We start from the raw sequence: 17409 nt of genomic DNA on the forward strand, positions 1-17409 counted from the left end.
TTTTCGACTTACAAATGTGTGGTAATACCACACAACTTCCTCCCTCCACCACGTTTGAATTCTTTGTTTGGATTGCTTGACTGTCATTCAATCTTGAATGAGCCATGATCACCTCCAATTTAATATTGTGTATACTGCCATATACTCCATGCTCATTTTGCAGATTCCATCAACCTTTCCATCCACTGTTTCATTTCGACAATATTGCAAGCAGTCTTGGAATTCTACTTGATCCAGAGTAACCAATCCAACATCATCTCCAACTATGTGACTATTTAGTTCCAAGTTTAAATGTTACATACCTTTGTCGCAACCTTATCCTATTAAAAGCTGACTCTCTAATCTGGTAAAGATCATCAAAAACTCTGCTGCTATTATCCTGCATTGGCTCTGGTTCTACAATGTTTCTGATTTAAATATTTTGTTTTTCTGCATAATTTTTTTCATGCCTTCGTTTGCCTCTACGTATAATGTTCTACAGCATCATAGACCTTTAACGACACAGCATTCCCCCAGCACTGGTCTCTTCTGAATTGTCTAATCCTTTGTCCAATCTTAACACAAATATTCATGGCTGGGTCTTCAACTGCTTAGGCTCTTGATCTGTAATCTTCTCTTTAAATTCTTTAACATCTCCACTACCCTCTTTTCAGTTGAGATCCTTCTTAAAGCTTACCTTTTTGATTAAGCTTTTAGTTACCATCTCCACTTCCAACCTCACCCACTTCATCTCGGTGACAGTTGTGTCTGATTGTACTACTGGAGCACCCTTTTTGCCTTTTCCTGCTTTAAAGGCATTATATAAATTCAAATTATTATTACTAGCAAGGCACAGACTCTACATATACATAATGCTTTCAAAGGCTGTACCTTGTGAGTAATAATAATTTGAGGTTTTTTTATTAACCTATGTTTCTAATCAACCTGATCAAAGATGTTATTATGCACCTCTGGAGAAGGTGGGACTTGAACCAAGAAGCTCCCAGTCCAAGGATAGAGACATTACTGCTTCACCAAAGAGGGCCCTAATTTGAATATATAAAGTGCCTTTAAAGTAGTTTTTGATTATTTCAATCCTGCATTCATTGTTCAACAATTTCTATCCAGTTTTGTTTAGTTACGTGGTCAGTATGTAAAAAAAAGCCCCATCGAATTTAGAGTTCTGTGGAGAGAAAACAGAGTTACCTTTTCGAGTCCAGAAGGAGCACTGGACTCAAAATGTTAACTGTGTGTTCTCCTATAGATACTGCCAGGACTGCTGAGTTTCTTCAGCAATTTCTGTTTTTCTTTGTTTCAGATCCCCAGCATCCGCAGTTCTTTGTTTTATTTGAAATTAGAGATATGCAAATTAAATTCTCTGTATTTTGATTTAGTGATGCCAACTTTAAGGAAACCTTATCTGATTCTGATTCTGAAATGGACAGTACAGATCAACTTGAACATGGAAGCACTGACACTTTAGCTAATGGCTGCAAAACGGATATAGATCCTGCAAAACGACTTGCCAAAAGACTGTACAATCTCGAAGGGTTTAAAAGATGTGATGTGGCACGGCACCTTGGAAAGAAGTAAGTTGTCACATATTGTTGAGGATTACTTTTGAGTATTAGCTAATAACTACTTCTGTCAAGTATCAAAATCAATATTTGAATAAAGATAAACATCATTAATATTCATTTGTGAGTGGGTTGCTTGCATGCGTCATGACTGCTAACTATTTGCCAATTTCTAAGTTACTGTTTATGGTACCTTAAATAATTTGTTTGATTTGGACAGAAGCAGCTTTATTAAGAATTTGTGCCACTTTAAACTTCCTGTTCCTTTTTCGCACGGACCATTGCTTCAGTTAAACTCAGATTATACTGAAGTAGATTAGGTAGATTCTATTTACTTCCCTGGCTTCCAAGTTAGTAAGCTTAAAGTCAAATTCTTCAGATGGAGCACTTTAACTTTAGGATAACAATCTGCCCTTATTTAACTGTTTAAAAGTACAAAATGTCCCTGGATTGCGAATGAGTTCCATTCTTGAGGCCATTGGTAAATCAATTTGTATGCAAGTTGGAATATAATGCAGGACAATATATAGTCTCCGTTTGTAAATGGATCTTTAAAATTACACCCCATCTATGAGATTGCATTTGTAAGTGTGAGTATTTGAAGGTTGAACATTTGTAAATTGGAAGCTCCTGTGTGTTATTCAATGTAGTTGTTGTGAGGATAGTTGTGGCTATTGAACTGAGACCAAGCCTGCTTCAAACCAAAAATGAAAGTAAAATATGGCCGATGCTGGAAATCTAAAATAAGAACAAAGAAAATAATAAGCACCACTGGCATTACATGTGCTGTGAGAGGCAGAGTAAATGTTTCAAATCAAATATCATCACTCTTCTTCAGAGCATTTCTGAAGAAAAGCCATATTTGACCTGAAGTGCTAACTCTGTTCTTTCTCCACAGATACTGCCAGACCTACTGAACATTTCACACACATTGTGGTCTAAGGCCATTTGGACAGGAAGTTGAAGTTGTTTGCTCTTTCTTTACCACAATATTAATTATTCTGTTAAATTGACTACACACATTTTTGTATGATTATTGCCTATAGAAAACTCAATGTCTTTGAAAAATTAAAGGGAGAGAGAATTTTATTAAGGTTGGCCACATAATCAAAAAGAGAATGGAAATAGTGGAATTTTACATTTACATTGCAGCACAGTTCCACTGTATTGGCCATTATATTAGGCAGGAGAATTGCATTTACACAAATAGGCTCATTGTTAGTGGCGAAGGTTATCATTCAATTCTGCCTTTAAACTTCATTGGTTTAGTACATAAGACTAAATATGCATAGTAGATTATTAATTTATGAGTGATTAGACAACAGGAAATATATAACTTTGGTGCCCCATTCTGTGTAGTCAAACTACTTGTTACAAATATGAGTTAATAATTTGAGAACTGTGAAGGTGATAGGAAGACAGAGAATGGTTTGTGAAGCACAGCATTGGTAGAGAAAAGTTGTAACTTGAAAATAGCAGATGGGCTTAGCACAGTGAGAAATCACAACAACTGTAGCAAGAAAAATGAATCAGTTGTTTGTTTTATGAAACATAGCCGAGTGAGAACAGTGGGAAAATATAGCAGGTGGAGCCGAAAAATTTAAGGAATGAGGACAGTGCTAAGCCAGAGCAGAGATGGTGGTAAAAGAGTTTTCTCTTCTCAAGTTAAAACAAACTTGATGAGTAAATTTAAAAACAACGTTATGATGAAGAACAGAGGAAACGGTATCTTTTTTTTTCTTTTAGATTTAAGGAGAATATAGCCAGAGCAGATTAGAAAATGAAAGAATTGGTATTTGATCATCCTAACAATATTTGAATTATGTTGTTACCCACCAAGAAACAGTAATATGTTCATTGTTATGAATAATTCCAACTCCTGTCTCCTCATTCCCTTGGTGCATCTTTCCTTAAGTCAATTTCTGGTACATGGAGGCACGAGGATAGCACTGAAGGAGTAGCTTAAAATGTTGAAACAAAGTTTGAGATGGTTAGACTGAAGGGGGATGTGGTCATTGTACTATAGCCCACCGAGGTTCCCAAGGTTATTTAGAATGTGCTTGTTGTCTATCTCTCTCACATAAAAGATTCATTGCCATGGAGCTAGCAATTGGCAGGAAACTACACAGAAGGGTAACTCTGCCACAAACCAGTAACATGTCTCAGAAGCTTTTTATTTACATTACATTAATGGATAGAAAATGATTAGATGTGCACTCCTTGCAAATTTTTTATCTCAGAAACCAGCTAACAGATGTGCCACTGATCTTGACAACAGGGAAAATGGAGAGGAATTTGTTCTCAGCTAATCTTATGGTTGCTGACCCATTATCAGGTTGGGGATCAAAATTGTTAAAATTTGTTCAGTTTCCTCTAAATGTTCATAATATTTTTGATTTGAAGTTGAGAAGCGGCATGTAGGAAAAGAATTGAAAGGGCTTATATCATATCTTAAGGGGTTAGGCAACACTATTAACAGATCTGTATTGGTGAGAGGTGATGGAAAATTCTGAGATTTCAGAATGGACACTGGGTCTGCAGAAGAGCCAATAGAGGCACTAGAAATATTTTTGCAGGAAATCTAGCGGAAGAAAGCAATTATCTTTAGCTATCAGTGTAAAGAGTGGAAACAGGCTTTCTTCCCATCTGCTTCAGACTACTCCTCTTTTTCTTGCTATCTGTTGGAGCATGGATGGAAGCACTATCCTTGAGATTCTAGGTGGTATACATTTTATAACGTGCCCAAATTAAAGTAGGAAGTGGTCTCAGCCCACTTCAGAGATTTATGCACAATGCTAAGCTGACATACCACTACATTGCTTAGAGATACTGCACTGTTGCCATTGCAGTTTTTTGGATTAAACAGTAAACCAAGGCCCCATCAGTCCTCTCAAGTGATTTTAGAATAACTTACAGAATTATTTTGAAGAGCAGGGGTGTTCACCCAATGTCCTGATCAATGTTTATCTATCAATTCACATAATTAATACAGGTGAACTGTTCATTTTCATATTACTATTTATGGGATCTTGCTTGTATAAATTCTTCCATTATGATAGTGACTATACATAAGTATTACAGGATTGGCAATGAAGCACTTTGAAATTCTCTAATGTTGTGAAAGATGCCCATCTTTCATTCTTGTATCATCTGGTAAACTTGCACTATACTCCCTAAAGTACAATATATTGTTCCTGAGATAAAACATCCACAACTGAATTCAATACTCCAGATGGGGACTGGCCATCCTTTGTATCTCAATATATTTTTAAGCATATCTTCACACACATTTTTCTTCCTTTGGGGAGCACTCGGGAATTGGTGGAAGGAATTGCAGGCTGGTTATTAGTCCAATGAGCCATGTTACAAACTCTCATTTCACAACCACAAGCCCTAGTGGGACTCGAGCCTGAAACATTTACGTCAGAAATATGAACACAACAACTGCAGCACACGATCTCCCTTAATTTTGGAATTTGGTATTTTTTTCTTTTCTAGCAATGATTTCAGCAAGCTGGTGGCTGAAGAATATCTTAGTTTCTTTGACTTCACAGATTTGACTTTGGATAAAGCACTTAGGTGAGTAACCATTGTAAGATGCAAACAGGGGTATTAGTATTTTGAAAAAATAGAAGTAGGATAAGTAGATTTTGTTAATAAAATATTTATTAATTTAAAATAGGCTAATGTAAATGGCTTTTAGTGCTGTTAAAAAATAAGATCTAGTTGCACTTAAATTGCACTAATTCTAAATATAGTATGAAGTTTTTAATGCCTTCCAAAAAGATTACTTTACTATTTGTATGTATAGTGTGTAATGACAAATAATAATTTTGATATGTTGATGGAGAAATGCTTCTTGACATAGGTGGGCAGAATGGATCATTTATTTTAGTTTTAATTACAATTTAAGTTTTTCCATGATTGTTTGAGTGTCCACGATACTGATGTGTCTTCAACATTATGGAAGGCTTTGAAGAGATAAATACTTTCCACTGGGCAGCAAACAGTATTGAGACTGGACAGAAACCATACAAAATAGTTTAAAGGCATAGGTAGAAAAAGTATTTGCACACAGAATATGAATTTCTCTACCACAGTCTGTTTTCTGTAAATTCAGGCTCATTAATGAAATATTAGCAACATAACATTGAAAGCATTACATGTTAAAACAATGCCTGATTTGTGCTGTTTCTTGGCCGCAGTTTCATTCAACAATATGGGTTTGCACAGACATTCAGGGAGGATAAGGGATGCAGAATGCACTTTTCAAAATGGGTGCAATTAATAGATGCATTGTAGAAAGCATCCTACATGATTCTATCATAGTGTGGTTTGGCAACTGTTCTTCCCAAGACTGCAAGAACCTACAGAGCGTCGTGAACACAGCACAGTCCATCCCACAAACCGGCCTTCCATCCATTGACTCCATCTATATTTCCCGCTACCTCAGAAAGCAACCAACATCATCAAAGACCCCTTCCACACTGGTCATATTCTCTTCCACCCTCTTCTGTCAGGCAGAAGATATAAAAGTTTGTATATGCATAGAAACAGATTCAAGAACAGCTTCTTCCCTGCTGTTATTAGACTTCTGAATGGACCTACCAAGTTTTAAATTTAATGCTGATCTGGCTCTGTGTGTGCCTTCTCTGCAGCTGTAACAGTGTATTCTTTGCTCTGTTCCATTACCCTAAAGCATTTTGTATGGTATGATCTGCCTGTACTGCACACAAAACAAAACTTTTCACTTTACCTAGATACATTTGACAATAATAAATCAAATCAAATCAAATCATTAGATTTGGCCATTTTTAACCAAAGTTATAGAAATTTCAGCATGGAGGAACACTTTTCAGTCTATTATGTTGATGCAAATTTCCTTGTGCATTGTTTACATCTGTCCCAATTCTGTTATTTCCTCATTTGTCTTAATCTTTGTTTCTTTTCATGCTTATTACATTCGTTCTTAAATGCCATTATTTAGAATTGCCATATTGCCAACAGTTTGTACATTTTTGGATTTTTCTGTCCACAAACCAGAAAATCCTTTGATGTTTTTATGTCAACATTTTACATTGAAATTGGTAATATAAATATTTGTTGTCGGAATTACCACTGTAAGCAGTTGTTCGTCATGGTTGTTCATGAATGAGTTGATTTGATCAAAATATTTTATGCATTTATTTTTGCAGTAACTGGAATTTATATTGTCTTAAAATTTTTTTAAAAGGGCATATATTGCTGAATATTTAAATCTATCAATTAATTTATTTTTTGTTACTTTTAATGCCTTCTTTAAAAGTTCTTATTTCATGTCCTCCGTTTGTCACAAAAACATGCAGAGCCAGATTTTCTGTCACATATGGGAGTGGAGATGCTCTGGGTGTACTTTTAAGTAGCATGTCAGCTTTCTGACACCTCTATACATGCTAATGTTTGTAAAGAGGAGTTAGAGGAATTGTCAGCAAACCACACAACTCCAATTATGTTGCTGTTAACCTAATTGAAGAACTATTTAACAGGCAGAAGAGAGACAGAATCACATTTTCAAAGGTAAGAATGAGAGGCACAAATAGGCTGGGACATGTTGGGAGCAATGTTGGGAGCCATTACTTTATGTGGCTGTTCATTTAAAGTATTGTGCAGGAAAGGCACAAAGTTCAGTGCTCATATAGTGGCACAAATTTGCCATTGCTTGAGAAAGGTGGATTAAGTAGTGAACATGTGGGCATTTGACTATTTGCTTGGACATTGAGGCCTCTGACCCTCGGCTCTCCTCCTTGTCAATTCCTCCAAGAAATGGCAAGTTCAGTCATGGCTGTAATCTGCCCTTGAAAATTATCTTCGGAAATAGTCCTGTCTCAAGGCTTACTTCAATAAATGGGTTCCACAGATGCCTCAGGCCCAATTAAGCATTTTACCTTTAAAATTCAAGTCATGACGTTGACACAATGCATAGCCAGGACCCATAAAATATCCAACTATCCAGTTCTTGACCACAGATTTAAAATTCAGCCTCTAGGCTTTGATTGGAATTTGAACAGGATGATTTTTACATCACCATTTCAATGTCTCACCATAGTCTCTACCATTTATTTCAAATATCTCCCCATGTAAATGTCTCATCATTGTCTCTACTATGTTTTTTTCTACCCCAGTCACTGCTTCTTGAATCTGAGACTTGCTTTTTTTCAGTATTTTTGGCCTGACTTTTTGCATGATAGAAACTTATCATTTGTGACAAAAATCTTGAATAAACATAGAAATTGTAAGTCCTGGCCCAGAATAAGGCACATCTCATTTTCCCGGAGTTGGGAATCAGTTTGGATCAGGATGTACACATACGCAGTTCTTGGGGACCTCTTGCTATTTTGAACATCAGCTCAATCCACTTTTATATAATTTGGTAGCTCAGGATGTGGAACATTAAATGTATAATGTGGACCTTTAGGAGGGTGTCTGAACTTCGTGTGGTTAGCCAAAGTACCTACTTGGAGAGATAAGGCACCATGCCGTCTTTGGGAGAATGCATGGTACCCATTAGAATGGACAAAAGTAGGCATGAATGGGCATAATACGTGCACAAACTCATCAACTGTTAAGCTTTTTAGACCTTTAAAAATCAACTGGACAAAGTGTCAACAACAAATTTTAAGCTAATCCATCAAAAACGACCTATCAAACGCAACTGCCAAGGGAAGCTACCAAGTGTCTATGCTTTCAAAAGTCTTGCCTTTAATTATTTGAGAGAAATGCATGGAGTGTTAAAGAAATAATTGTTTACTATTTCACTATGTCTATTGATATAAACCTAAGGGCTTCCATTATTGGATTGCTACTGCATGATTGATTGCACTGCCATTGATTGTCACAGTGAGGTGCCTGTCATTTCACAACTCGTTTGGCAGTTTTAAGTGATATCATAAATGAATTTCAATGTTTGTTGTTAAAAGGGATTGTTCACCTGAATGAAATGTTAGTTCCTACAAGGTATTTTGTAGTTGAAGGAATGCAAATGTAGGCTTTTTTTTTTAAATGAATGAATGGTTGTTCAATATAATGAAATCTACAAGACATACTTAGAATTTTATTCTATCTGATCTCCTTGGGTTCTAAGACCTGTTGGAATATTAGGTAAAGTTGTTGTGACAGGGACAAAGGGTGTTGGGTGGGAGAAAACAAGGGTTGGAATGAATTTGTACTAATTTGACATGGAGGCAATAAAGGTACAATGGAGCGAGTACAGGTTAGGTTGAAGGATTTGGAGGACTATGGGAATTAGATACAATGGCATAACATACTGTTGCCTTATACTTGTCTTATGAGGAAAGGCTAGACAGGCTAGTCTTGTATGCTCTGTACTTTAGCAGAATCTGAGGGGACTCCATTGTGTGGATGCCAAAAGGCTGTTTCCTCTTTTGAGGGAATCAAGAACTGAGGGATCATAGTATAAAAATGAGGCAGAGATGAGGAGAGTTCTTTTTCCCCAGAAGATTGTGAGTCTTTGGAATTCCATTTAAATATTTGTAAGGCAGAGATAGACAGATTCTTGATTACCGAGGGATGAAAGATTATTAAGGATATGTAGGAATGTATGGTTGATGTTAAACTCTGATCAGCAATGATATTATGGAATAGTGGAGCAGGCTTGAAGGGTCGACTGTTGTCCCTTGTTCATTATGTATGAGGGCACTGTAAATGATTACAGGGACAAAAGTTGCCATGGAGGGAACAAGGAGCACTGGGGGTTTGTAGCTTGAAGTATATGAGAAATTATGGGAGGTGGCACCAAGCATAGGTTAACATGGAGCAAATGACAGTGCAGGAGGGCATGCCAGGACTACTTGCATGCCAAACAGCATAAGCTGCAAGTGTTAGACAGAGCTAAGTGAGCCCACAGCCAAGGCTCAGATCTAAACTCTACAGTCCTGCCACATTCAATCGTGAATGGTGGTGGACAATTAAACAACTCACTGGAGGAGGAGGCTCCACAAATATCTCCATCCTCAATGAAGAGGCCAACACAACAGTTAAAAAGAAAAGGCTGAAGCATTCGCAGCAATCTTCAGCCAAAATTGCCAAGTGGATGATCAATCTTGACCTCCTCACTGGTCCCCAGCATTACAGATACAAGACTTCAGCCAGTTTGATTCACTCCATATGATATCACAAAATGGTTGGAGGCACTGGATACTGGAAAGGCTTTGGGCTCTGGCAAGATTCGGGCAAAAGTACTCAAGAGTTGTGCTCAAGAAATTGCTGCTCCCCTTGCCAAGTCCTTTCAGCACAGTTACAAGACTGGCATCTACCCAACAATGTGGAAAATTGCCCAGGTGTATCTTGTACATAAAAAGCAAGACAAATCCAACATGGCTAATTCCTGCCCCATCAGTCTACACTTGATCATAAAGTGATGGAAGGTGTCATCAACAGTGCCATCAAGCAGTAGCTGCTTAGCACTAAGCTGCTTACTGATGCCCAGTCTGGGTTCCACCAGGGTCACTCAGTTTCTGACCTCATTATAGCCTTGGTTCAAACATGGACAAAAGGGCTGAATTCCAGAGGTGAGGTGAGAGAGACAGCCCTTGACATCAAGGGCATATTCAACTATGCCAGGTGAATCAATGGATATCAGGGGACAAATTCTCTGCGAGTTGGAGTCATACGTATCACATAGGAAGATGGTCGTGGTTGTTGGAGGTTTGTCATCTCAGCTCAGGACATCTCTGCAGGAATTCCTTAGAGTCCTAGGTCCAACCATCTTCAGCTGCTTCATCAATGACCTTCCCTCCATCATAAGGCTAGAAGTGGGGATATTCGTCGATGATTGCACAATGTTCTGCACTATTCATGACTCCTCAGATACTGAAGCAGTCCATATTCACATGCAACAAGATCTGGACAATATCCAGGCTTGGGCTGACAAGTGACAAGTGATATTCACACCACACAAATGCCAAGCAATGACCATCGCCAATAAGAGACAATCTAACCACCGCCCCTTGACATTCAATGGTGTTACCATCACCGGATCCTCCACTATCAACATCCTGAGGTTTACCGTTGATTGGAAACTCAATTCACCACATGAGTAGAAGACCAGACCAGAAGCTGGGAATACTGCAGCAATTCACTCACTTACTGACTCCCCAAAGCCTGTCCATCATCTACAAGGCACAAGTCAGGAGTGTGATGGAATACTCCCCACTTCCCTGGATGAGTGCAGATCTAACAACACTCAAGAAGCTTGACACTACTCAGAACAAAGCAGCCCGCTTGCTTGGCACCACATTCACAAACATCCACTCCCTCTACTACCAATGCTCAGTAGCAGCGGTGTGTACTATCTACAATATGCACTGCAGATATTCACCAAAGATTCTCAGACAACACCTTCCAAATCCATGTCCATTTCCATTTAGAAGGACAAGGGCAACAGGAACATGGGAATGCCACCACTTGCAAGATCCCCTCCAAGTCACTCACCATCCTGACTTGGAAATATATCACCAATCCTTCACTATTGCTGGGTCAAAATCCTGGAATTCTCTCCCTAAAGGTATTGTGGTCAACCCACAGCAGGTGGACTGCAGCAGTTTGAGAAAGCAGCTCACCATCACCTTCTGAAGGGCAACTAGGGACGGGCAATAAAAATGGCCAGCCAGCGAAACTCATGTCCCATGACTGAACTTAAAAAAATGAGGGATTACTACGGGTTAATACAGGACATGAGGTGATATGGCACATGTGATGGAAGGGGTAGGGCTATGAGAGATGTTTTATGATTTTTTTTGATATCTCAGTGCACAGTGCCAGTGCATGCAAGGCTAAGATAGAGCTTTTAAGCCATTTGAAAACTCACCAAGATTGATATTTAACTTCCACACAGCCAATGGCTCATTCTTAATACAAGAGATTGTTGATGAGAGGAACAACTAGGAGAAAAGGAGGAAGGATAATACAGTGTCACATTCACAGCTGGAGAGTGCTTCCCCAGCCTACAAGTGACTATTCTTTCCACCAAGGCAGCATTTGGCCGTGTACCATGAAGAATCCTACAGAAGTTGAAGTTAATGGGAATCAGTGGGAAACTTTTCAATAGTTAGAGTGATAGCTGGAACAGAAAAAAAGTTGGCTATGGCGGTGCATGTTTGGGTTGAATCACTTTAGGCCCAGTTTATTGCTGAAGGAGTTCCTCAGAGCACTGTCCTAGGTCCATCTCCCTCCAGATGTCCCATCAGTGACCCTTCCTGCATCATAAATTCCAAAATGGAGTAAATCACTGAGCAATGTTCAGCCTCATTCGCAATACCTTTACAATGAAACCATCCATCCCCATATAAAGCATGAAAATGTCCAATTATCACTATTGCTGAATGCCCCATTATATACATTCTGAGTGTCATGATTGACAAGAAGCTGAAAAGGATCAATCTCAGCTAAAAGAGCAGGGCAGAGGCTGGGTATCCAAGGGTGAATGACTCACCTTCTGAATATCCATACCACTTCACAATCAATAAGGCAAAATCAGGAGTGTAATGGAATTGATTATGTTCATATGAGTGAATGCAGCTACAACAGCAGTAAAAAAAAATGTGGGTTTATGCAGTCAATGTAATTGTCTCATTAACCACTAGTCTAAGCACTAACAACCTATATAAGGCCTTTCAACTATCACTTTGTCTTTAAGTATTGATATTTAATGTTCACCTTTAGCCTCTTGTTTAAAATTAATTTTAAAAAAGCAGCTTCTTTTGAGTAGATGACGAGAACCATCCCCAAGTGATAGTCAGGATTCAAATGAAGGGATATAAGTATGTTTCCTTCCTGCTTTCCTTTCATAGCAATCTTTGAAGCAAAGGTACTTTTGTATACAAATTAGTGGGAATAGTCTTATTACTTATCTACCTTAATTTTAGTTATATTTACTTCTTAAAATTGAAAATGTAAAATAGCACTGTAGCATCAATTTTGCATACCTAATTTTAAATAAAATAGTGTTTTAATATGGTCGTGCACTGACCAATTTATTTCTTTGGAATGGCTGCATAACTTATGTTGTATCACTAAAATGTAGGGGAATTTCAACAACATCTGCAATGCATTTGTATGCACGTAATATGCTCCCACAAGAAAACAAGAGCATTGAAATCATCTTTGTAATGATCTATTTATAAGCAAATGTATTTCAGACTTTCTGAATAAGTTGAAGTTTCTAATTTCTTGATGACTTTTTAAATCGTTCTTCTGTTCCCTTCATCCACTAGGAGATTTTTGAAAGCTTTTCCACTGATGGGTGAAACGCAGGAGCGAGAGAGAGTTCTGATTCATTTTTCTAAGAGATACTGTCAATGCAATCATCATTGTATCAATTCTGAAGGTACAGAAATAGTCACAAGTACAATTAAATGGTGATAATATGCTTAAATGATTAATTATTATACTTCGGTTGTTGGAATAAATTTCAAAGGGAGAAAACATATTTAAATATATTTTGATTATTTACATTGATAGCAATTGTACCTTTGCTGAAGATTTTGAGAATCAGTTTAACATCTCTGAAGCTGAATTTTACAAATTGAGAACACTTCAAAATGTTGCAGTTAAAAATCAGTTTTTCTTGATACAAATTTACCACAATACTTGCATGATATTTGTTTGTTTCAGGAACTTCTATGGATAAGAATGTGTTATGTAATATGTGTACAGGGCTGTAGGAATCTGCTGAAAAGAAACAGGAATTTTGTGCGAGTGGGAGCCTAGTGCAGAGGATAAAGGAGACACCAAGTTCTTTAAGCAAGGGGACAACAGTAAATAATCTCAGGGGAGGAAATAGAAAATGTGATACCATAATTAACATGCAGAGACAAGTAGCAGAACCATAGAAATGAAGATAAATATAACAGGAAGAACTTAGCTATTCCTTGTTTGACTAGTATATATAAATAGTACTAGTGGGTGATGTAAAGCGTTAGTACATGAAAATTTAACATTAGGATGAAAGAATGTATGTAAAACGAAAATTCGCTGTGATTCAATTCAAACTGAGCATAAAATGCTAAATAACTGGCAAATCACTTTGTAATTAATTACTGTAACTTCTGTAATGACTAATTCATTTTAAATCAAGCTAAATTCATGTATTATATCTAGATCTCAAGTGACCAATTTGTTCAGGAAATAAATTCCAGATAGCTAATCTAAGCATAAATAATTTATAATGACCTGGCAGTGCTAGTAATGTGTTGATATAGTTTCTGGCCAAGACTATTCCAAATTTCCATATCTGCAAAAAAAATGTCACATCCAGTAGTTAAAGACAGCAATAACGGAAGCAGAAACTAAAGAGAAGTAACTATTAATAAGTTATAGCAATTAAGATTCTGATAAAAATTAAGGTAAAAGACAAGAGGGATCCAACACCCTAAGGGTCTAGGCCCGAAACATCAGCCTTTCTGCTCCTATGATGCTGCTTGGCCTGCTGTGTTCATCCAGTTCTGCACCTTGTTGACCCTACAGAGGATATTGTGTAGACCAAATAATGGAATCAAATTGGAGGAAAAAACATGTAGGGTTACCAATGGCTTATAAAATATAGGATAATATTAGTTCCCATGGGGATGGGGAGCATTTTAGAATTAAGCAAAACAGAAAAACTGTTTAATCAAGAGAGATAAAATAGCATATGAGAGTAAAATTGCAGGGAACATGGCAACTGCCCATAATGTTTCTATAAATATGTGAAGAGAAAAAGAGTAGAAAGAACAAATGTAGTTCCCTAACAGTCAGAAGCCAGGAAATTATAATGGAAAACAAGGAAATAGCAGAAGAATTGAACACATTCTTTCTGTCTTCACAAAAGCACAAATAACCTTCCAGAAATGTTAGGAAACCAAGCGTCTCGTGAGGGGACAGACTTGAAGGAAATCAGTATTATGGTTGGAGGGAAATTCATGGGGTAAGAGCTAACAAAACACATGGCCCTGATCATCTATATCCCAGAGTACTAAAGGAAGTGACCCTGGAAATATTGTATGCATTGGTGATCATCTTCCAAAATACTATGGACTCTGGAGCAGTTCCTACAGATTATTGGGTAGCAAATGTAACCCCACTGTTTAAAAAGGGAGTGAGAGAAATAAACAGAGAATTACAGAACAGAAATAAACAGAGAATTACACAGCAGTAGACCTAACATTAGTAGTGAGGAAAATGCTGGAGTCTGTTACAAAAGACATAAGAACATAAGAACTAGGAGCAAGAGTAGGCCATCTGGCCCCTCGAGCCTGCCCCGCCATTTAATAAGATCATGGCTGATCTTTTTGAGACTCAGCTCCACTTACCCGCCCACTCACCATAACCCTTAATTCCTTTACTGTTCAAAAATTTATCTAGCCTTGTCTTAAAAACATTCAGCGAGGTAGCTTCAACCGCTTCACTGGGCAGGGAATTCCACAGATTCACAATCCTTTGGGTGAAGAAGTTCCTCCTGACCTCAGTCCTACATCTGCTTCCCTTTATTTTGAGGCGATGCCCTCTAGTCCTAGTTTCACCTGCTAGCGGAAACAACCTCCCTGCCTCCACCTTATCTATTCCCTTCATAATCTTATATGTTTCTATAAGATCTCCCCTCATTCTTCTGAATTCCAATGAGTATAATCCCAGTCTACTCAGTCTCTCTTCATAATCCAACCCTCTCTGGAGTCAACCGAGTGAATCTCCTCTGCACCCTCTTCAGGGCTAGTATATCTCTTCTCAAGTAATGAGACCAAAACTGCACACAGTACTCCAGGTGTGGCCTCACCAGGACTCTATACAGCTGCAGCATTGCCTCCCTGTTTTTAAATTCCATCCCTCGAGCAATGGCAGACAAAATTCCATTTGCCCTTTTAAATACCTGCTGCACCTGCAATCCTACTTTTAGCGATTCATGCACAAGGACACCCAAGTCCCTCTGCCCAGCAGTGTGCTGCAATTTTTTACCATTTAAAACATAGTCCATTTTCCTGTTATTCCTACCAAAATGGATGACCTCACACTTAACAACATTGTACTCCATCTTCCAGACGTTTCCCCACTCACTTAGACTATCTATGTCCCTCTGCAGACTTTCAGTGTCTTCTGCACACTTTGCTCTACCACTCACCTTAGTGTCATCTGCAAATTTTGACACACCACACTTAGTCCCCGACTCCAAATCATCTATGTAAATTGTAAACAATTGCGGTCCCAACACTGATCCCTGAGGCACACCCACTAGCCACTGACTGCCAACCAGAAAAACACCCATTTACCCCTACTCTTTGCTTTCTACTGGTCAACCAATCCTCTATCCATGCCAATACATTACCTGTAATACCGTGCAACTTTATCTTATGTAGCAGCCTTTAGTGTGGTACCTTGTCAAATGCCTTCTGGAAATCCAGATTCACCACATCCACAGGTTCCCCATTGTCCACCATGCAAGTAATGTCCTCAAAGAATTCTACCAAATTAGTTAAACCTGACCTACCCTTCATGAACCCATGCTGGGTGTTCCCAATGGGACAATTTATATCCAGATGTCTTGCTATTTCTTCCTTAATGATAGATTCAAGCATTTTCCCCACTACTGGAGTTAAGCTAACTGGCCTATAGTTATCTGCTTTTTGTCTACTTCCATTTTTAAACAGTAATAAAGACATAATAACAGAACATTTGGAAAGTATTTACAGGATTGGACAAGCCCAGCAGGGGTTTATGAAAAGCAGATTATGCTTAACAAATCTACTTGAGTTTTTCAAGAATGTAACTATTAGAATGGGTGCGGAGAATGTGGCACACTTGGATTTTCAGAAGGCTTTCATTAAGATTCTTCATAGGAACATAAGAATTAAGAGCAGGAATAGTCAATTCAGCCCTTTGAGCCTGCTCTGTTATTTAATATGATCGTCGCTGATCTTATCTTATCAACTCCACTTTCCTGCCTGCTCCCCATTGCCCTTTATCCCGTTATAATTATTTCTTTCCTGAATCAGTCGATTGATTCTGCTTCACTGCATTCTGGGACAGTGACTTCCACAGATTCACAACCCTCTGATAGAAGTAATTTCTCCTTAACTCAGTTTTGAACCTACTTCGTCTCACTCTATATGACCTCTTGTTCGAGGCTGCCCCACAAGGGGGACATCTGTTCAATGTCCACCTTATCAATCCCCTTGGTAGCATTTTATATTCCTCAATCAGATCCCCCCTCGTTCTTCTAAACTCCAGTGAGTACAAACCCAAGCTATTCAACCACTCCTCTGACAACAGCCCTTTCATCCCTGGAATCAACCTGGTGAAACTCCTGTGAACTGCCTTTATAAGAGGTTAGTAGACAAATTTAAAGCATATAGGATAGATGGTAATATATTGGCCTAACACTAACCCTAATGAATCAAGAACTGGTTGGCAGACAAGAAACAAAGTGGGAATAAATGTGCAAATAAAAAAAAACTGCAGATGCTGGAAGTCTGAGGAGAAAAACACACAGGAAATGCAGAAGCTCAGAAGGTCTGGCAGCATCTGTGGAGAGACACACCAAATTAACATTTCAAGTCCAGTTCTGAAGAAGTTGTAACACTGTTTCTTTTTGATAGATGCTCGCAGAACTGTTAATTTTCTCCAGCACTTTTTGTGGGAATAAATGAACTGTTTTCCAAGTGGCAGAAAGTGACTAGTGGAATACCATAACAACCAGTGCTTGTTCCCCAGCTATTGACACTATATGTAAATGACCTGGATGAGGGAACTAAATACAACATTTCCAAGTTTACTGATGACAAAAAACTGGGTGGGATTGTGAGTTGAGACGAGGATGCAAGGAGGC

General features: G+C 38.2%; 1 protein-coding gene across 1 annotated transcript in view; it reads left to right on the forward strand.

Moving 5' to 3' along the window:
• Positions 1-17409, forward strand: part of psd2 (pleckstrin and Sec7 domain containing 2) — a 125872-nt gene that overhangs the window by 24399 nt on the left and 84064 nt on the right. Inside the window, exons 3-5 of the mRNA XM_048603837.1 lie at positions 1374-1568; positions 5055-5135; positions 12827-12939. Of these exons, the coding sequence (XP_048459794.1) occupies positions 1374-1568; positions 5055-5135; positions 12827-12939 (389 nt within the window). The remainder of the gene's footprint in view (positions 1-1373; positions 1569-5054; positions 5136-12826; positions 12940-17409) is intronic.

This window comes from Rhincodon typus, chromosome 12 (genome assembly GCF_021869965.1).
Source record: "Rhincodon typus isolate 14 chromosome 12, sRhiTyp1.1, whole genome shotgun sequence".
Taxonomy (NCBI): domain Eukaryota; kingdom Metazoa; phylum Chordata; class Chondrichthyes; order Orectolobiformes; family Rhincodontidae; genus Rhincodon; species Rhincodon typus.